Source organism: Anabrus simplex, chromosome 4 (genome assembly GCF_040414725.1).
Source record: "Anabrus simplex isolate iqAnaSimp1 chromosome 4, ASM4041472v1, whole genome shotgun sequence".
In the NCBI taxonomy this organism is placed as follows: Eukaryota; Metazoa; Arthropoda; class Insecta; order Orthoptera; family Tettigoniidae; genus Anabrus; species Anabrus simplex.
In genome coordinates this window covers 364,386,096-364,409,106 of record NC_090268.1, presented here as the reverse complement: position 1 = coordinate 364,409,106, position 23,011 = coordinate 364,386,096, and the positions used below count along the sequence as shown (strand labels likewise).

Below are 23,011 nucleotides of genomic sequence, written 5' to 3'. Positions count from 1 at the left end.
GTATGGTTTTGAGGTTTCAATCAATCAATCAATCCTGATCTGCATTTAGGGCAGTCGCCCAGGTGGCAGATTCCCTATCTGTTGCTTTCCTAGCCTTTTCCGAAATGATTTCAAAGAAACTGGAAATTTATTGAACGTCTCCCTTGGTAAGTTATTCCAATCCCTAACTCCCCTCCCTATAAATGAATATTTGCCCCAGTTTGTCCTCTTGAATTCCAACTTTATCTTCATATTGTGATCTTTCCTACTTTTATAAACGCCATTCAAACTTATTCGTCTACTAATGTCATTCCACGCCAACTCTCCGCTGACAGCTCGGAACATACCACTTATGATATAGATGTTGATTCCCATAGGGAATTATTACATACCACTTAGTCGAGCAGCTCTTCTTCTTTCTCTCAATTCTTCCCAACCCAAACATTGCAACATTTTTGTAACGCTACTCTTTTGTCGGAAATCACCCAGAACAAATCGAGCTGCTTTTCTTTGGATTTTTTCCAGTTCTTGAATCAGGTAATACTGGTGAGGGTCCCATACACTGGAACCATACTCTAGTTGGGGTCTTACCAGAGACTTATATGCCCTCTCCTTTACATCCTTACTACAACCCCTAAACACCCTCATAACCATGTGCAGAGATCTGTACCCTTTATTTACAATCCCATTTATGTGATTACCCCAACGAAGATCTTTCCTTATATTAACACCTAGATACTTACAAATTGAAAATTTGTTCTGGGCATGACCTGTATGGTCTGAATCCTGCTTGAAATTCTGATAATTTGGGTTCTAATTGTTGTTGTGTTCTATGCAAGAGACAGGCTGATAGTATTTTGTATGTGACTGATACAAGTGAGATTCCTCTGTAATTGTTTACGTCTAACTTGCTGCCTTTTTTTATATAGTGGATGGATTAGAGCAATCTTCCAGTCATCCGGGAGCTTTTTGGTTTGCCAAATGTTTTGGATTATTTGTGTAATTTCTCTGAGTGAATTTGGGCCTAAATTTTTCAGAAGTTCAGCTACAATTACGTCTTCCCCTGATGCTTTGTTGTCTTTAAGTTTCTTGATATGTGAATAAATTTCTTCTTGAGTTGGTGGTGACGAATTTTCCGATATGATTTCTGGCTGTACTTTCGGGAATCTCTTTTTGGGTTCTGGACAATTTAAAAGCTGTGAAAAATATGTAGCTAATTCTTGGCAGTTTTCCTTATTTGTCAAGGCTAGTTTACCATCTTGCTTCCGAAAGTAAAGGTTCTGTGGGGAATATCCTTTAATTTGGTTCGCAAAGGTCTTGTAGAAATCATGTGTGTTGTAATTTTTGAAGTTGTCTTCAATTGACTTCAGTTGGACATTGACGTATTTCCGTTTATTTTGCCTTAAAATCTTGGATACATGCTTGCGAACTTCGAAGAATTTCTTCTGTGTTTCTTCTGATTTGTTACAATTATAGTTTTGAAATGCCTTTTTCCTTTCTTCTAGTGCGGTCTCACATTCTTGATTCTACCAAGGATGTTTTGGTTTCTTGCGAAGAGGGATTAGGTCCTTCGCCGTTTCGATGATTTTAGTCTGGAAATTCTCCCAGCTCTCTGCAAGTCGTTTTTCCCATTCTTCTGAAATTTTGGAGTCCTTGATTTTGTGTAGATCAAATTTTGGAATCACCGAGGTTTTCCTGTTGAATTTCCCTTTGGGTGTGAATTTAATTTTGATTCTGCTTAAATAATGATCCGAATCGATGTTAGCACCTCTGCGCACTTGCACATCATGAATTTCCTTTTGGTAATCATATGATATTGCCACATGATCAATCTGAAATTCTCCTAAATGATGGATGGGTGATCGCCAAGTTTTTTGCTTTTTGGGATTCTTCCGGAGTGATGTTGACATAATTTTGAGGTTATTTTGTTGGCATAACTCAATGAGGCATGTGCCATTTTTATTGGTGAATCTGTGGGCTGGATAGTCTCCCACTGTCCTCCTGTATTTGTATTCCCTGCCAAGCTGTGCATTGAAATCACCGAGTAGAATTTTCACATCATTTTTAGGGATTTTGGCCATTTCTGTTTCAAGTTCTTCCCAGAATCTTTCTGTTTTTTCAGGCTCCTTTTTATTGTCTCCATTTGTTGGTGCATGCACATTAATAAAGGTGTATTTTTTGTTTGTATGCCTGATTCTTAAGGTCATAAGCCTATTGTTGATGGGTTGCACCTCTATTACTGAATCCAAAACTTTTTTGTCTACACAGAAGTCCATTCCTAACAATGCTGCTCCTTTACCAATTTTCTTGTTTGTTCCACTTTTGAAGATCCTATAATTATTGTAATCCATCGTTTCTGAATCGGTGAAGCGTGTTTCTTGTAGGGCCAGAATTTGGATTTTCTGCTTTGTAAGTTCTGTTGTGAGATTTTGCAGTTTTCCTGTTTGAATCAGTGTCTGAATGTTGAATGTGCCAATGAAAGTGTGAGTCTTTTGTGGAAGTTTATCAGAGCACTCCGACTTGCTCTCTCGTATTCGCCCAAGCTCCCCAGAATCCGAATGCTTGGTTGCCACTTTAGAGTGGGTGGATTGTCCACCTGGGGTAATTTTGTCTTTACTTGTACGAGTCATGTCTGCTTGTAAGCAATCTTCTACCTTTCGCTAGTGGTGTAGAACCAGGGATTGTTAGTTCCTGGAGCATATTTACAGCCGCACCTCTGTTGATCAGACGCTGACCACTTGCCGCTTGCTACAAGTCAGACGCGAAGTGGATTTGATTCGGTTCTTCCGCCCTCTCTGCCATTGGGATATGTCCTCTTCTGCCGTCGAGGCCGTTGACCATTTCTCTGTTTACCTCAGTTGATCTGCGGGTGCTTATTTGGCTAAGCCTTATTCACACCTGTCCTGCATATCTACAGGAGCTTCCCCTATCAGCCATATGGGACGCGCCGTGTCGGGGTTGAGGGTCCCCACCCCAGTGTCTTAAGCAGGGTTATGCCTAGCTCCTACTCATTTCAGAACCAGACCCCCACGTAAGCTGACCGGGCATGGAATAAAGTATTATTATTATTATTATTAGTAAGTGCAATATTGTAAATGTTGTTGATTTCTTTCTTGGAACTCTTGATTGACAGAGGAATGTTAAGGGCTCTATAAGTTAACCTACACAAGACAGCTTTCTTATGGGTACCTGGTTGTCAAGAATCCTTTCTTACTATATTACAAGTTTGAGTGGATTTTCTATAAAAGTCACAAGTAAAGGAATTGTTATTTCTGGTAGTGGTAAGATCCAAAAAAATTAATGCCCATCAAAAGAAGAGTTCCCAACTGTTACTTGTTAGCAGTGCATCCTCAATCACAGGCATATCCTGGAACTGTGTGAGGTTTCTGTGAACATTTCCTTTCTAAACTGAACAATCTCAAGCTACAATGGTTTAGGTACGTTCATGGGACAAGTTTATGCTAAGGAAAAGTCATTTGGCAACCTTTTACAATGAAATAATTCTGAAAATGAGGGAAAGAGTCTGCAGAAAGAAGATATTTGTTTCAGTTGATGAGATTACTGATCTAGGTGGTCGATATATTGGCAACATGGAGACATATTCCTACATGACTCAGTAAAAATTCTCTATTCATAGAGACATATTCCTACATGCAACTGAAGTTCTGAAACTGTAAACCAAATAACAATATGCAGACTGTTTGACAAATGAACAGTCAATTGTACGTGATGTAGGCTCTTTATACTCCTTGGACTCATGGTTCAAGTAAAATTGTTCAAATACAATTTTTAGGGTTTCAGTATTCAAGACATCAGTTTTATAAAAAAATATGACATTGAGTTTGAAGCTAGTTACTGCCCCAATACCATGCGTAACCTATAGGTTACAGTGGGTCTTTATGATGGAAAAGTATGGGATATTTTCTTTGAAATGGTGTTGGTTACTTCAAAACACACTGAAGTTAAACACGAGTTCACAATATTTATACCTCAAAATAAAAAGATTTAAAAATTACTTTCATAGAAAGTTATTACAGTTTTAGTTTAAATGAGTTAACAACACACTAAAAGTACACAAGTGATTACAAGTGATTGTAATGGTACATGTTTCACCTGTCATCGCAGGCATCATCAGCCATAAATTATATACTCTAAGTCAGAGCTCTGGAGTGGTTGTTATATTAAAACTATTTTTAAAAACTAATTGTTTACAGTAATTTACATTGATATATAAGGACATAATTTCACATTTTATATGTTAATTTCCTTTGCAACATTTGTTCTCGATTTGTCTTTTATATTTGCTCTATTTCTAAACTACTCAGTTTCTTTACATAATACTTCTTGTCCTTATACTCTGTATAGTTCTGTATCCTGAGATTCTGTGATGAAATTTGATTCAAATAAGAAAACTATCAGAACAAACAGTCACCACCTCTTCATCTTTTAATATCCATACCACTTGCGGAGTGTCTGTCATACACCACAAAGTGACTGTGGAGGAAATATGTGCTCTTAATAATCAGGTTGTTACTCATTACAAAGTCAACTGCTCCTATCCCATATCATTCGAATTATCATACAAACTATGTTTCCCTGTAACTGGCCTGCAAAGTTCCTCTTTTCCAACCTTTCTGTTGAAATTCCCTATTATAATCCTTGCATCATAAGCTGGGATCTGCTTAAGTCTATCATAGAAGGTATTCTTGACTCAGATCTTTTGTTTTTGTGGTGTTTGAATGTTCGATGATATTTTTGATTCGGTATGCCGAAGAAGGTGACGACATGTTGAGTCAGATTACATAAAATCAGCTTCATGGTCCGTATCGCACTTCAATAGATTCACAATGAAGTATTTATTTATTTTCCACCTAGTCGATACAATGATTGCCTAAGGCAATTTTTATTGGTCAAAAGTGGTACATGTTTCGTATATTATCAACATCTTCAGCCACATAACACAGTTTAGATGAAAAATATAAAATTGACAAAGTAATGCTTTAGAGGAAGTGTCCTTGAAATTAACATAAGATTGACAAGATTAAAACAAACAAATAACTCAAGAGAAAATATATAAATTATTTCTACAATAGAAGGCAGTCGTCAAGGAAACACTTGTACAATATTCCATAGAGAAATTGTCCTAATAAATATTCTTTTCTTAATAATCCATGAAAAAAGATCAATTTATAAATTAAAAATTATACATTTTATAAGTAATTATCGAAATGAAGAAATCCTGATATCACAGTGCGGCTCTTATTATTAATGTAGATGAAAATATAACTAATTCCTAGTTGTCAAATCTTATTAAGCCTGCTTTCCTTTGGAACAGTAACTCCTGTCATTCTTTCACAGTTTTGCGCCGGGTGTAATATTGATGATGCGTTCTTCCTTGTTCTTGCACCTGAGGAGGAGGAGGACATCACGTATTCAGAGGGATCTTAAAAAACTATTAAAAAGCACGTCTTTCTTGTTTAATGAACATGATGTGCAAACATTAATAAATATGAACCCTAGACTCCCGACTGCAAGAGCACTACCGAAATTACATAAACAGGGAGAACCGATTAGACCTATCATAAATTTCAAAAATAGCCCCATTTATAAAACTTCTAGATTTATACATAATTTCTTATCAAGTAAATACGTATTTCATTGTAAAACACCTATCAAAAACTCAGTGGATTTTTGCAATCTAGTTAAAGATTTTAAACTTGGATCATCTCACACGACATGTTCGTTTGACATAACCAACATGTATACAAACATTCCAATAGAAGACACTATCAGAATCATTAAGAAGAATTTAACGAAGAACAAATTAGTAAGCATACCAGAAATTGAAGATTTTATTAATGTTTTAAAATTCGTGTTAAATCAAAATTATTTTACGTTTAATAATAAAATTTACCAACAAAAAGGACTTTCAATGGGAGCCCCAGCATCTGGAATATTGGCTAATATATACTTAGACTATTTGGAACACACGAAAATTATTAATCAAATAGAGGGTTTGGATTTTTGGACACGTTATGTGGACGATGTTTACGCTATAATAGATAACAGACTCACCGATAGCAATAAAGTTTTAAATATATTGAATAATTTGGATTCCAATATAAAATTCACTTTAGAAGAAGAAGTTGAAAAATCACTGAATTTTCTGGACATAGTCACAACAAGAGAAGAAAAAGGATTTTCTTTCAAAATACACAGAAAATCCACTTTCACACTGACCACTATCAAGAACAACTCGTTACACCCTGAGGCACAGAAAAGATCAGCATATTATAGTTACATTAACAGAGCGTTTAGTATTCCTTTATCCAAATCTGAAAGGAATAAAGAACTGTTGTTTATCCGACAACAAGCCCTCTTGAATGGTTTCAACAATAACATGATTGATAAAATAATTAATAAATTTTCGGAGAAGCAACAATCTAAATTAGCAGTCGAACCTAGTAAAACTGAAAAATATATCAAGTTCACATATAATAATCCAAACATTCATGTAATAACAAATTTATTTAAAAGAAAAAATTTCAAAATTGCATTTTCCACCAATAACAACATGAAACATAGTATTTTCAACCATGATACAATAAATCTCTCGGAAAAAGATAAATTTTTTGATTCCGGTATATATAAACTCACATGCTTTGAATGTAAGAACACATACATAGGACAATCTGGCCGCAATTTTAAAGTTAGATATTTGGAACATGTGAATGCTGAAAAACATAGAAGATTCTCAGCAATGGGATCACACATGACTGCCACAGGTCATAAATTTACAAACATAGAACAAGACCTGACCATCATAAAAAAGTTAAAAAAGGGCAGCTTAATGAACACATATGAAGACCTGTACATTCATCTAGACCAACTTGTAAAGAAAAATGATAACCTTAATGAGGCTGTAGAATATAAGAATCCATTATATTATCAAATTCTAGTATATTTGAAAATGCTTGAGAAGGATCAAGAAAAAAGAATTGGAATTTCTCCACCTACAGATAGCCCTACAACTTGTTCCTCCTCAGTTGAAGCTATAGGTGACAGCAAGGAAGTTCTTGACACACCTATATCCCCCGCTCCTCCTCCTCCTCCTCAGGTGCAAGAACAAGGAAGAACGCATCATCAATATTACACCCGGCGCAAAACTGTGAGAGAATGACAGGAGTTACTGTTCCAAAGGAAAGCAGGCTTAATAAGATTTGACAACTAGGAATTAGTTATATTTTCATCTACATTAATAATAAGAGCCGCACTGTGATATCAGGATTTCTTCATTTCGATAATTACTTATAAAATGTATAATTTTTAATTTATAAATTGATCTTTTTTCATGGATTATTAAGAAAAGAATATTTATTAGGACAATTTCTCTATGGAATATTGTACAAGTGTTTCCTTGACGACTGCTTTCTATTGTAGAAATAATTTATATATTTTCTCTTGAGTTATTTGTTTGTTTTAATCTTGTCAATCTTATGTTAATTTCAAGGACACTTCCTCTAAAGCATTACTTTGTCAATTTTATATTTTTCATCTAAACTGTGTTATGTGGCTGAAGATGTTGATAATATACGAAACATGTACCACTTTTGACCAATAAAAATTGCCTTAGGCAATCATTGTATCGACTAGGTGGAAAATAAATAAATACTTCATTGTGAATGTTGAGTCAGATCGTAACTGGAGACGAAACATGGGTTTCACATATCATGCCCAAATCGAATTAACAGAACATGGAATGGAGACACACACATTCGCCCGTAAAGGTGTAGGCCAAACAGACTCTGTTCCTGCACGAGATTAAGATCAAGAACTCTTGGTTATCGGAGCAGGTGGCATGTTTCTATGAAGAGGGTATTCAAAACTTAGTTGTAAGGTGTGATAAGTGATTAAATAAACTTGGCGGCTATGTTGAAAAATAGAGTACAGTATGTAGAATCTGGAGATAAATTTGGTGTTTGAAAATCGTCTTTCGTTCTGTAGCATTTTCAAACGGCCCTTACTTCAAAAATACGCCTCGTGTATTTCAGGTGTTCTTGTATTTGTATTGAGTGAAAATATAGATATATTGAACCATTCTGTTCTTGGGCCAATTGAAGCAATATTTAATGCATTGAGAATAATTATATGAGACCACAGAAAAAGGGCATGACGTGGAGCAATAGCTCGCTTTTAGGAGACTCACCACCGTGTCAGTTTCGGGTGTGGTTCAGTGTGTGACAAGGATAGAAGCCAACCACTTGATGCTAGGGGATTTTCTTATGCCAATCTGTGGACAAGAAACACGGGAGATTCCAGGGCTGATGAGAAAATAAACTTGAGACGTATCTCTGCCCACAGAAAAAATCTGGAGAAGATAAAATGATAGAAAAATCAGAAATAATTTTCCTAGTGATATGATATGCATGGCTATGTTAATTATCATCTCCTGTAATTAATAAGTGTTCACAGTAAGTACCGTGAGAACCATGCCAACTCCACACAAGGGAGTCAAGTGGATTTCAAGAGTGTTAGACAGGGAAGAACTTGGCTTGGCTTGCGTTATCGAGGTAATAAATACTGAGCAGACGTGGCCAGGAACCCACTCCATACTCAACTCTGATCGTGAAAGTATGTGACGTGTGTCGATCGCGCCGAAGTAAAATCTTGTATAACAAAGCATCTTTGAACAGTGTTAGATATTCGAACAACTTTTCTTTATCTGCACGATTAGAACACTGGTCAGTTACTTCTAGACTGAATTATAAAAGCGAACAATAATCAGTTAATTATGGTTTGAATTAAAGACATTCTCGCTCTAGCTAGGATCGCCCGCTGTGCAGGCTTAAATCCAGTAAAGCTTGATTGCTAACTTGCTCTCAAAACTGTGTGAACTCAGACTAAATTGTGTAAATTAGTAGTCTCGTAATTGGGCTTTTCATGTGGACAGAAATTAATCGGTGGATGTCCGGCTCCATGGCTAAATGGTTAGCGTGCTGGCCTTTGGTCTCAGGGGTCCTGTGTTCGATTTCCAGCAGGGCTGGGAATTTTAACCATCCAGGGTTAATTTCACTGACATGGGGGCTGGGTGTATGTGTCGTCTTCATCATCATTTCGTTCTCATCACGATGCGCAGGTAGCCTACGGGAGTCAAATCAAAAGACCTGCATCTGGCAAGCCGAACATGTCCTCGGACACTCCCGGCACTAAAAGCCATACACCATTTCATTTTCAATCTGCGGATGGAAAAGGCACGAACCTACGTGTAGCTAGAACAGTGATTGTGATTAGCACTAACAGTAGTGAGCATAGCAGGAGGAAGGATGAACTAGCATAGAACTTTGCTTTGCAATTTGCTAGGACAGAGGTGCGTGTGCGGTTTAGCACGTTGATTTGCATAAAAACTTTCCATCAGGGAAATGACAGGTGCAACGGTGCTATGCGAGTAAGGAAATATGCACATAAACAAACACAGACATCAATGCAGTGTTTCCTTTCAGTTAATGTTAGACCGCACATACCCTCATCAGTAAGCGCTGATACCCAACTGCGCTTCGCAGTCGTATGAGAGGGTATAAGAAGACATCATGTGCCGCCAAGAGAAGAAGTTCGAAGATCAAACAGAAGCCCAGGATCAACACTGTCGTGAAGGAGACAGCAGCCCAGGATCAACGGTAAAGAAGACGCAAGACCATGGGGAAGCTACTGGAGATGAACCGAGGACCGTGGACCTGTGACAGAAGCTGTACCATGGGGTGCTAGAAGCCTATGGTCCGGTATGGAAGACCGCTAAGGTCATGAGCTATTAAGGTGGGACAGACTCTATTTTATGCATGGGTTAGGATTAGGATAGCTTTGCAGATGTTTGTAAATAATTATTTTCAGCCCTTCAGACAAGAATGATGCGCAGATAACATAGTTTTCTTTCAGGCTGTGTTAGATTATATATTGTTTTCCTAATGTAGATTGATTTGTATTGTTTGTGTAAATAGTTTTGTCGTGTATTTCGGAGACAGGGCTTGCAGTGTAAGATCATTAAAGGGCAAAGACCTGTACAGTCCAATAACATCAGTAGGCAGAACTTGTGAGTTAGGTAAGCTATTTAGAGAGAAATTTGCATGAGCATGAATTGGAAACGTAGTTTCCACAATTTGATGTTGGCAGCGTTGGAGTCAGAAAGGTCATCACAATATGGGAAAATCTAACATAAAAGAACCTCGAGAGAATTGAAAAGGTGAAAGCAAGATTCATAAAGCACTGCCTGTGAATAGGGAAGTATGCACCATCGAGACTTGCCTATGAATTAGCAAGAGAGAGGATATCAGGTATAAGCTCAGCCTGCCATCTACTGACGCTTACCAGGCACTTCTAGCTGCTAGATGAAGGAAACGAATGGATATCGACTTGGAATTTTACAGTACCGATGCAATGCAAGACAGATCATGGACAAACGCTAACGAAGAACAAAGACACACAATCACAAGACTAGCCATTCATGGCTATCACCACAAGTTATGTAGCAATAAGAAATTCCATCTACCAAACGAGAATTGTATATGTTCACTCAGTGGAAAGTGCTGCGAAAAATACCATATTGTGTTGTGTTCAAAAAGGACCAAAAGCATCACGCAAATTAGCAAAGAATAATCTAAAAATTTGATGTAATCATATTGTATATGCCCTTTTGGGTGCTTTTCCTATTGATGATGATAATAATAATAATAATAATAATAATAATAATAATAATAATTCCCTCAAATGTTCTCATAGACATGAGCGTGGCTTGAACGGTGGACCACAGAGTTCAGAGAAATGATGCCCAGACCAGATAAAGTAATGTTTGATTAGCCCGTACGTGGCTTGGCTGATTAGCCCTTAGTTTGCATGGTTACACAAGAGATAAATGTGTAATGTACGATATTGAATGGCCTGCAGAGAGCTCAGTAGATGAACCTTATTGTGTGCGGATATATGCATGAAATGAGAATGAGAATTTATACTTCGTGATACATAATGATATTGAAACGGCCAGGCAGAGAATCCTCTTAGTTTGTGTGTACGCAGTGAAAGAAGGTAATTATAATTTTGTAAGGGGCCAGAGTGATGAATCATATGGTCGGGTCTGTGATTTATGAGGGTCTAAATGACAATAGTAATGGCCGCCGCTGTGTCATATAACCATGTCTGGAGAGTTGAGTGGAATGAATAAAACTATTGGTGACATTTGTTTTGGTCTGAGAGTCTCCCCTCACCCAGGAATGAGGTCAATAGCCCAAGGCAGGGTGGTTTGAAACAAGGTGACCTCTGTTATTTTGTAAGCTGAAAGATTCTCCATATTTATTATTGTACTTCCATTACAGGTGGTTGAAGATGCATGTATTGTTCCGTGTATTGTCATGGTATTGTTTTCTTTCGTCTGCATTTAGGTTACACTTAGAGGTATCGCATGGATACGAGAGAGGGTCGCGTATTCGTATCCCAGCTGGTGAGCTGTGACGTCTGCGTGTGTGGTTTTTAAGTATTTGTTTGATTGGGTTATTTCAGTCCTGTAGTGCAGTGTAAATATTTCCCTACAATGGGGAACTAATAAATTAAGTAATGTGAAGTGATTCCTCCCTAATCTCATGTAAATTATGTTTAAGCCACATTCCATAATGAATCATATTGAGTCTGTCCACACCAAGACACTATACTACGCCAGCTCAAATGGGAATTCTCTCCAGTGAATGCCAAATGAAGATTGATTTTGCCACTTTGTGGCAGAATTATTTGTACAAGTCTTAATGTAATTAACTATTCAACGGATTATGTTTGCTTTTGGATTTCACATCCATCTTTATGCTGAAATAAATTATTTTGTTTTAATGTCATTTTTTGGATACTCACACAAATATAGACAACAGTCCTAGGCATATCTCCTGTACCTCTTAACTTCATTTATAAGTTACGCAAGCAATCTCCACGGATCCCGCCGAAGAGGACAGGATATCATGGTAAGCTATGTGCCAATATTTACGACCCACAAAGATAGGTATTTCTACGATTCTACAGAACTTCTGATACATTCTCAGCATTTTCTTGAGGTGTATTGGAGTCTGTAGGGCACATAGAATTTCAGCGCTCCTACACATGGGGCACACTGTTGTGACTTATTAAGCATAAACTATGCCTAGTGAAAGGTATAAATATGCGCCCCCAAGGTGAGCCAATTTTGCGAAAAATTGTGCGAGTTGTGTTGCGAAAATAGGATCTTTGAACAGAGGAACCAGTAATTGGTAATGGATCTGTTCTATTTAGTGTTGTCGGGCTTCATTAATTATTGAGTGCATCCGATGGATGTCAGGAACAGTAAAATGTCTTCCTAATTAAAGAGATAGTGAATATAATTTCCATCAGAAGTTATGTTTGTGAATGAAGCCATGATGTATCATTGTGTGGGTAATATAGTTATCGGGTAAGTCAAGATAACCGCAGTCTCGATGAGTAGCAAATGGCAAGGATTGCTGTCAATATTAGCGATGCTTGGCTGGCTGGACGTTGTTTTGATCAGGTAGCCCAAATCGAAAGTAGTGAGAGTGATACTTGACCTGGACTGGATATTTTTCTAGCCCATAGTAGGATTTGTCTAGACCATTTCAGTAATGATATTTAAGGGCTAAGATCATTCATTTTCTAAATTTGTGTGGCTATGTGTTGATGGTATTTTTTGTGATATGCAACATAAGGAGAGATGTTTTAAATTATGCAGCTACAGACGGTTAATTTAAGAACCAAATTTCTTGTATTTGATGGATAACATAATTGATGAAGCTGCATGGATTAATGAATTTTATTTAATAACCGTCGCTGAGAATCTCATTAGTGCTGACCTAGCGATCTTCCAGTAGGACCTTATCAATAAGAGTATTGTCATGTCAATGTCGATCGAGGAGTTTATGTTGAGGAGCAATTAAAGGAACTCAAAGATGAATTAGTTAGTGTAAAGGAACAAGTAGCCAACAGTGAGGGGTGTATGACCGAACACTTAACCACTAGTGAACAGCGTATGTCCGAACAGTTGTCGCATAGTGAGGAACGTATGACAGAGCAATTGTCCAGTAAATTGATGGAACAATTGTGTAATAGTGAAAAGCATATGTCCGAACAACAAGACACTAGCACACAGTTAGAGCAGTTAGTGGTAGAGAATCAGGCCACACAGAAAGCACAGGTAGAGCTAGATCAGAAAATAGAGAATGTCCGAGTTTGCTGTATTGCTAGCGCTGATGAATTAAAGAAACAGTTGGAGGAGGTATGGAAAGGAACCCAGGACCAAGTTACTGAAGGAACAATGGTTCTCCTGGAGAAAAAGGTTGAAGAAAAGGAAGCAAGCACAGACAAGAAACTGGAAACTATCAATAGTGACTTGCTTGGAGTAGTGGAAGAAATAGATAAAAATAGAGAAGAAATGGAAGTGCTAGAGAAGAACATGGAGCTAAAACTAGGAAATCTCTCAAAAGACTTGGCAGACAAGTTAGAACAAGTAACGGAGAAAAACAAGGCCAAAGTAGCAGGTCTCGAAATAAATATTCAGCAGACATGGAAGGAAATGAAAGCAGAAACAGTGGGGCTGGAAAATCGGAGAGAACTGTCACAGCAGGTGATACAAAAGAGAATACTAGGATTGGAAAATGAAGTGGAGAGAATCCGAGACAAATTAGAGCAAATAGATATACACGGCTTTACTGATACAAAGAAGAGAAAGACCATCGAGCAGCAGAGTCAGCTGGATGGGACATTAGAGAATGAGATACTGAATGAAAGCCAAGGGAGTGAGCCAGTTGTTTCAGGAGAACTCTTTAACTCCAGACATCAGGAAGGGAATGTTACGATGCCCGAAGGGATTAACGTAATACCAATGTATAACTTCATGCGCTCAGCGGAGGACAAGCCAAAGAAATTTGAGGCTAATGGAGAGGTTTCCCCTAGGTCATTCTTACGGGAATTAGACATGCACATGGATGAACACTGCATTCTGAAAGAGAAGCGCTTATGAACGGCTGAGAAATTTCTAGGTGGAGCTGTAGCTCAGTGGATGAGAGTATTCCACTATACTTTCAAGACGTATGAGGAATTTAAACAGACATTTTTGAAGAAATATTGGGGGAAATCTGTTCAACAATGCCTGAAAATGAAGCTTTATGCTTCAACACTTCCTACTGGGCTAAACGAGTACTTTACCAGTCAGCTAATACACTTGCGAGAACTCGATCACCCACCTCCAGAGGATGAGATAGTAGCTACCATAACTAAGCAACTCCCTGTAGATGTGCAGAGGACATTTATCGCGGCCAACGTCAAAACTGCAGTGGAAGTGGAAGAGACTTTACAGCAATAGGACCAGACTACTGCACAGAGTTAACCCCGGGTCCACCAGATCGAAATGGTCCGCAATATCGAGGCGAGGGAGAGAAGTCAACCACGAGAAAAGGAGAAAGAAGGAGCCAGATTTCAGGCACCCAAACTTCATCTCGGAATGAAGAAGAAACCCGTGACACCTCGTACAACAGAGAATCGAAGTTGAGACCTCGCCACTGGAATGACCGACGGGAGTATGGAAACTCCAGACCAAGGAGAGATGGAGGGCCATCATATTCTGATAGGAGGCAGAACAGTTTGCCTTACCGCAAGAGATATGAAGAATACAGGGGGCATAGGCGACAGTACTCACGTTGGAATGATGAAGGGGAGCGTAACTCCAGGCTAGCTGGAAGCCGCTGTAACACACGAGAGGATGAAAGAAACAGAGAGTCCTTTCAATACTTGTAAGAATTAGAACAGAAACGCCGAAGTCAAGGGGGTTGGAAGGACGCGATCCAGTCCCAAGCTGAAGCAAAATATAAAGGGGCGGAGAGCAGAGAGTACCAGGAATATGTAAACTGAAATGGACCGTGTAACTTGAACCTGAACGCGCCAGAATACCCTGTAGACAGGGAGGCGTACAAAAAAAACCTATAAATTGCAGTAAAGGAGATAGAGTGACTTTTGAAGAGGACAGGATATTATGGTAAGCTATGTGCCAATATCTGCGACCCGCCAAGGTAGGTATTTCTAAGATACTACAGTACTTCCGATACGTTCTCAGCATTCGCTTGACGTGTATTGGAGTCTGTAGGGCACAATATGTATATTTTAGTCAGTGATAGTAGTGGTGGTATTCGATGCATTCTGCCAGACTGTAAGAAACCTTGTCTGGAATAAGGAAGTGTAAAGAGATAATGTACAAAATGTATTATGCACTCATATTACTTACGCTGCTGAGACCTGGACAGTGACAGGTAGGGAAGAGAGTAGAATTCACACCAGCAAAATGAAATACCTAAGAAGTATAATAGAAAAGACAAAGACAGACAGATTGAGAAATGAAGATGTGAGAAAGGTGATTGGATTGGAAAATCTAAATAAGAGAACTGATAGGAGTAAACTAAGATGGTTTGGACATAATAAAAATAATAATAATAATAATAATAATAATAATAATAATAATAATAATAATAATAATAATAATAATAATAATAATAATAATAATAATAATAATAATTTATTAACGGTAATACCATTTTACATAACAGTAGAGAAGAATAAACAAAACAAAACACACTAAAAAGAACATTCAATGGAGTATAAGTAGAAAAATATGTACAGATATATACACAGGTTATATTACAAGTAATCACAGGAAAGTAATAGTCAATTCTGGAGATTATGTAAGTGATTTCTAAATTTTAACAATGAGCAGTTAAATATATCAACATCCACTTTGTTTAGAGATCTTAACATTCGTTCAATTGGCTCTTTGAATGCGTAGTTAGTTCTATGCCAATTTGTAGACAATGTATTCTTGAACCTTGTGCGTCTGTCTGGTACATGTACGTTAATTTTTGCAATGAGTTGTGGACAATTTACCAAGGAATGAAGCAATTTAAAAATAGAGTGTATCCAATAATTCATGGCGTTGTGACAGACTATGCAGATTTAAGGACTGTTGTAAGGATGTATAATCAACATTATCATATGAGAATCCTGCTCTAAATGAATATAAACGAAGAAATTTATGTTCTACTGAATCTAATCTATGGATAGAGGTCTGATGAGAAGGGTTCCAAACAGGTGTACCGTATTCTAGTATAGGGCGTACCATAGACACATACAGCAATCGATAGGTAGCTAAGTTTGAAAATTCTCTAGAATATCTAGTAATGCAACCCGATCTTTGAAATGCTTTCTTATAAATATTTTCAATATGTTCATTAAACGATAGGTTATAACCGAATAAAACACCAAGGTCATTAACTTGTGAAACAGGAGTTAGAATGTTGTTATTACTGAATTTGTACTGAAATGATATTTTCTTCTTGTTTTAAAAAAAACAATATTATTTTACATTTCTCATGATTAAGTTTCAACCCATTTTGAATACAGTACTTTTCCAGATGATGTAAATCTTCTTGAAGTTTTAAACAATCAAGTGGACAATTAATTTGCATAAAAATTTTTGCATCGTCGGCAAACAAAAGCAATTCAGAATTCTTAAGTATATTTCTAATGTCATTTATGTAGAGAGTAAAAAGTAAGGGCGCAAGGTGAGACCCTTGAGGAACTCCACTGGTAACAATAATAGGCGTAGAAAAATGATTCCTTATTTTAACAATATGCAGGCGATTTTTAAGATACGATTCAAACCATGAGAGGAGAAGCCCATTAATTCCGTAGCCTGTTAGTTTTTTAAGCACGATATCGTGGTCGACAGTGTCAAAAGCTTTTGAGAAGTCTGTATAAATGCAGTCCACTTGGGAGTGGTTCTCTATTGCATCCAAGAGGAACTGATAGAATAAAAGAAGATTGCTACAGGTTGACCGTCCTGAAAAGAATCCATATTGCTCATCAATGATGATGTTTCTAAAGAAAGGTGTGATTTTGTCAAGAATTATTGAGTCAAAAATTTTGGAAATATGAAAAAAATTATCATTGGTTTATATTGTTTTATGTCAGTTTTATCACCATTTTTGAAAACTGGACTAACAAATTCTTTCTTCCATTCCACTGAAAAAACGCCTTGGTTTAATGATAAGTTGAACAGATAAAAGTGTGCTTCAGATAAAATAAATGAGCAGTACTTGAGCAGGTAAGTTGAAACACCATCAGGTCCTACAGTTTTCTTTAATTCCAGAGATATCAGTTTGTTGTAAATTTCTGCCTTACTAATGTTTATAACTGATAGATTGACAGAGAAAGGATAGTCATATGACATACTACTACTATTCTGATAAGAAAAATAAACAGATGAAAAGTGGTTAGCAAAAAGATTGACAGTATTTTCTCCAGTATCTGCTGTAACTTCATTAAGATGCATTGTTGAAGGAATATTATTACATGACCTTTTAGAACGTAGATATTGCCAGAATTTCTGTGCATTGGAAGTAATACTTCGTTCACAGTTGGAGACAAACATTTTATAGCAAGATTTAAATTCAGACTTGCATTCTTTTCTTAATTTTGAGAAATGCTGATAATCACTATTGAGACCTGATATTTTGTACCGCTTGTGTGCTTTCTTCTTTTCAATAATCAGGGACTCCAATTTATGATTAAACCACTTTGGGAATATGGGAGCCTAAAGAGAATGGAGTAGAAAAGAATACCAAAACAGATGATGGAGATGAGGTTTGAGGGAAAGAGAGTGAGAGGAAGATCTACAACAAGGTGGATCCATTCAATAAAGAGGAATGCAAGAAGAAGAAATACCTGAACTGGGACAAAATGATGGGAGAGTTATGGTGGCAGGAGAGAGGAAGGTGGAGAAGTGCCATAAATGCCCCAACCTAGCAGGAGCTGGATACATAATGAAAAGTGATTGTATTCATAGCATTATTCAAAGGATGAAGTGCTAAAGCCACACTTCTTCTTAACTTAGTTCCCTTTTAACACTATTGAAATGGATAATTCACTTGCAATAGAACACTGAAAACAGTGATAATGGAAAGAAAAATACAGTGGATTATCTCATAATATTATACTACATCAGTAATTCTTTGATTTGCAGAGCCAGGACAAATGCAGTGCTCTTGGCATTGACTTTTGCTTCCTATGCTTATCAGGGTTTTAGCATTGTCAATAAGGTTTGAAGAATTTTAGAAGCATTACTCCATATGAGGTTGAGATAATTCCAACAATACTATTCTTTGATATGCCAGTGTTATAATTAGCAAACGGACTGATTATTACCCTGACAGGCTTGCATAGTAGTGGTAAACTGGATTATGATGGCCTATTTTTTCCTTTTTACAATGTGCAATGTCATTCCCACAAATATACAACATTGGGTGCTTTGGCATGGTAAGTATTAATCATTAATTTTAAATCACATACACACATTCAGAATAACTGTAAATACAGTATTAACCCACTTTTATGTTTTCTTGTTGTTTACAATATTTCTTTATTGTTCCTCTCAGATTTTCTATGGTCGCATTGTATTAAAATCCTCAAATTTAGGTTTGTGACATTTTATGCTTCCGACCATTTTCCAGACAGGAAAAAATCAAAGTAAAATGGCGTCACAACTAACCTGTAGTGCTTCAAATAACCACGGCATGATGACCAAACCAGACAGTACATACTTAACGACGACACACGGGCGAAACTAACCAATTACAAATGTCAGAGGAAGCTACGCAAATAGCATGACAGCTCTGACGAACGGGTTTCCTACTCAAAAAATGTATGCAAAATGCATGACAATTCTGCCTAGTGGGTTGCCTACCCAACAAATTTAAAAAAAAATTAACATGGATGTGTTTTTGGGCATGGACAATAAACTGACACCATAACCAGACAACCAGTGTACATCATATGGATGGTAGATCAATGTCATTTTGGTGGATGGGCATGTTTTTGGAAAATGCTTGTAAAGTGGAAAATATTCTTGGCATTGGAAATTTCAGCGCATCCAATGGTTGAATCGACCGATTTAGAAAAAGGCATAACATTACTTATAAAACTGTTTGTGTGGAATCAAACCGTTGCCTACGCTATAATACAAGGCCTTGAAATGCACTCGTGGAAATGGGTTGCTTCCTAGTTCACCATTCAGCCACTAGGATCGCGTTCTTGCCCCCTTGTATTCGCATGGCCATATATGTCAATAAGTAAATTATATCCTAAATAAAAAGAACTGAATGTTTTTGCGAGTATTGACAGTACTTTATTTATAGAGCAGTGCTGCATTGGCTTGGATATGTCACTGAAGTTTCAAAAATTTCCTTTTGAGGGGCTTCTTATCAAGTTTCAAAACTTTCTCTCTTCTACTTGAGTGGCTCAAAGCAATGTTGTCTAACAGAGGTCTCAGAAATTTTCATAGTAGAAAAAGAGGTGGTTTGTCGCCTTTACACTTTCCACACTTAATTTCACTGTTGAACATGTCTTTCGAAAAAATAAACGTACACCTTTTAGTAACCCTCGGGGCAAGTACTGCGTAGTGGAGGTGACAAATTCCGTCGTTCACTGTAGAGCTGCCACAGACGATGATTTTTGGTATCTGAGGGCTCCTCGATCTTGAAAACGAATAAGACACAATGTTGGACTTTGAGTAGCTGGAGAAGAGATAGGGTCTATGTTCTAAACAACCTTTACAGTCTGTTTTTTCTTTTGCCACACGAACCATAATGTCATTTTATTTCGCTTGGCGTCTTAGGTAGCTGAAGAAGAGCTCGATGTCATAGCTCGTTAGGTTCCCCGTCAATACATAATGCAAATGTATACTTAGGAGTTTTTTTTTACACAGGCCACAGTGGATTGGGTAGCCAAGATCTATGCCTGATACATTTCTCTGATGAATCCTTTTTTACTTTCTCTGAATGCATTTGAAGTTTCTTAATATATGACAGGAAATCATTAATTAACCAACTGAGGAGTTCATCTTCAGTCCTAAAAGATGCATTTTTTGCTAGTGGCTTTACGTTGCACCGACACAGATAGGTATTATGGCGACGATGGGATAGGAAAGGCCTAGGATTTGGAAGGAAGCGGCCGTGGCCTTAATTAAGGTACAGCCCCAGCATTTGCCTGGTGTGAAATTGGGAAGCCACGGAAAACTATCTTCAGGGCTGCTGACAGTGGGATTCGAATCCACTATCTCCCGGATGCAAGCTCACAGCCACGCGCTCCTAAACGTACGACCAACTCGCCCGGTTAAAAGATGCTTGTTTGTTCTCGTTCCTGAAATATGTCCCATGTGAGGTGTTGCAGACGTCATGCGCATCAAACAATTTAATAAAATGCTCCATAAAACAAATGGCTTATTTTAAACTGCATTTAATGCTCTCGGGACAAACCACCTCCATACTTTTCAAACCAGAGATTGTTTCAGGGGAAAACACTTTATTTTAGCTCTTGCTACATAAATTTTCGCCAAATTTCTTGGGCAAATTATTTTCCTTGTTGGTTTCCTAATTTAAGATTTCTGAGTTTGAAGATGCCTCTCAAATGATCACCGGTCACAGTAGCATTGTTTACAAAAAAATCCAGTGACAAATTTTGGGATCGCCCTATTCTTATGACGTAACTTGGATCAAAACTTAGGAACAGAGGCCTACTTCGATCAGCTTGAATTCGTATGTCATGCGTAATACTTCCTCTGTATAATGTTTCGAAAATTGAACATTCACTGGAAACTTGTGAAACGAAATTCCACTACCTTTAATTTCTCGTGAATAAACCATGACTGGAACTGTGAATGCTTAACGTCAAATGAATACGGTACATAATACATTCACAACCAACTCAGTTAATGAACACGTTTAAAGGTGCGAACCTGGTAGACAGGGGGCAAGAAAGCGATCCTAGCGGCCCAGCATTGAACTTCAGTGTAACCACTTCCATAGCGTTTTACAGGCTCTATTTCCAGGCCTTGTATTATAACGTAGGCAACGAATCAAACGCAGTTAGGGATGAAACTCTGGAAGAAGGAAGAGGAGGAGATGGCAGCCTGCTTCATGATGTATGGAGAATGTTGCAGTCAGACTGCACTATTGAGGACTTTCTTTGGGTGTATAATTCTGTGACTGAGCTCGATAGCTGCAGTCACTTAAGTGCGGCTAAAAATAATTTTCATAACCTTTATGAACTTGAAAAACAAATAGAGAAAATTAGAAATATGAAGTGTAAACAGAGATCAATTCTGGACTATTTTGGTAGGAAGGAGTGATTGTGTAGTTTTCTATCTGTAATAAGAATGTGTTAATGTTGCAAAAGGTACAATAGAAGTAATTAAAATGTCCCATCCAGAGAAAGAAAATTTACTGTGTGTCATATAATTCTATAACCATTCAAAGGAAGATAAGGAGAATACTGAATTACACAATATTTTAATTACCTACTGGTACCCTTCTCGTGGTCAGTGGATGAGCAGAATTACAAAGGCAGTTTAGTGTCAACAGTTAATTTATACTGGACCTTTATTTGAGGTAAGTACTGTAATAGGATAATGATTCAAATACTCTATAAATTAATAATATTAATTTGTGTAATGTTTATGTACTTTTCTATAGCGTTTTTACATATATAAGTTGTTTCCCCCCCATTAACACCAGTATTCCTTGGTTCCCTTGAAAAGTATAAAAGAGGGAGCAATACTGTAACACTGAATCTAATGATCTGACAGATACATAACTATGGACAAGAATCTTCTAACTATACTTATTTAGAAAGTGCACATTTTGCACATTCAAATTTAATGTTGGAACTATATTCTGGTGAAATGTCAATAAACATTACAATTTGTATGAGGCTCAATAATCCCATACAGTAGCTTGCTATAAAGATATCATCATCATCAAGGTTATCATTAGGATTAAGTTCCAATTCTATATTCATTTTTCAATTTACTTGTATTTTTGGAAATTTGAATGATATTGGATTAACTACATTAATATTCATTAAGTAATTAAGAATAAAATTCAAATCTAGAACATAACTGGTGAAGTGTTAATGAATGTAATTCAATTGGTGTTAAACAGGCCTGGCTGTCAGCTCTACATGAAGTTCCTCGAGAAGTAGAGAAGATGGAAGAACTGGAGGGCGAAAGTTCTGATGAGGATTTAGGAAAGCTTACTTATCTAGAAGAAAAGGGATTTAGTCTTGAGTCTTCATCTTCATTTTAATTTATAAAAAGCAGTTTATATATATTTATTTATTTAATAAAGAAAAGAAATAACTCTTAGTAGCATATGCTTGTTGGTTTTATTTGTGGGTATCATAGTATGCCTGACCAGTATATGAACACAGGACTCTAGGGACTTCGTCTGCTTGAATCCTGACTCAAAAAAAATCATGAAGAAATGGTGCACTGTGCAGTCAGGAGCCAAGAGGGGTTCACACGCTCTCACGTAGGAGTTGCGGTCACCCAAGACAAGGAGAGACAGATGGGCCAGAGAAAGAAGGGAGGTTCATTTAAACTTTTAAATTTTGGCGAGTCGTTGCCAAACAAGAGAAGGTGGTGACAATGTGGTCAACTTCAGAACAACATTCTGGCAGAATAAATTCATTATCTCCAAATCCAGACATAAAAAATTGAAATAAAAGTCCAAATGGAACCATCACGAATTGAAGCATGGACTGTTACAATGTTTTAACCAACATTTACAAAATGTTACAGAAATAACAAATAACTAATCAGAAGACAAAATCTGTCATATCCATTTGATCAAATAGCTAAATGTGATCTGAATGAACGTTATTTGTTAGTTATTATCACTTTTGTGAATTCCTATTATACGGAAATGATCCAAAGCAAAACATAAATAATATTACATGTAACAATGTTGTACGTGCAATGATAAACAACATTGTTACACAAACAGGTAATACATGGGGAATAACCAATACACCATTTAATGCTGTTTGTACTGTATTAAAGTTATATAACTAAGTAATACATAATATTCTTAACATTAATTTTAAATGTTGCACATTCACAAGCATAAAAAAAAAAGGA

The 23,011-nt window shown here is 37.0% G+C and overlaps 1 protein-coding gene across 2 annotated transcripts in view; it reads left to right on the top strand.

Moving 5' to 3' along the window:
- LOC136871997 (uncharacterized) overlaps nt 1-22,245 on the top strand; it is a 176,424-nt gene extending 154,179 nt beyond the window's left edge. For both annotated transcript variants that reach the window (XR_010859854.2, XM_067145787.2), the window contains exon 4: nt 22,035-22,245. Coding sequence is in view for 1 of the 2 variants with exons in the window: in XM_067145787.2 (XP_067001888.1) it covers nt 22,035-22,178 (144 nt within the window). In the remaining variant the exon portion in view is untranslated. The remainder of the gene's footprint in view (nt 1-22,034) is intronic.
- The last annotated feature ends 766 nt before the right edge of the window (nt 22,246-23,011 follow it).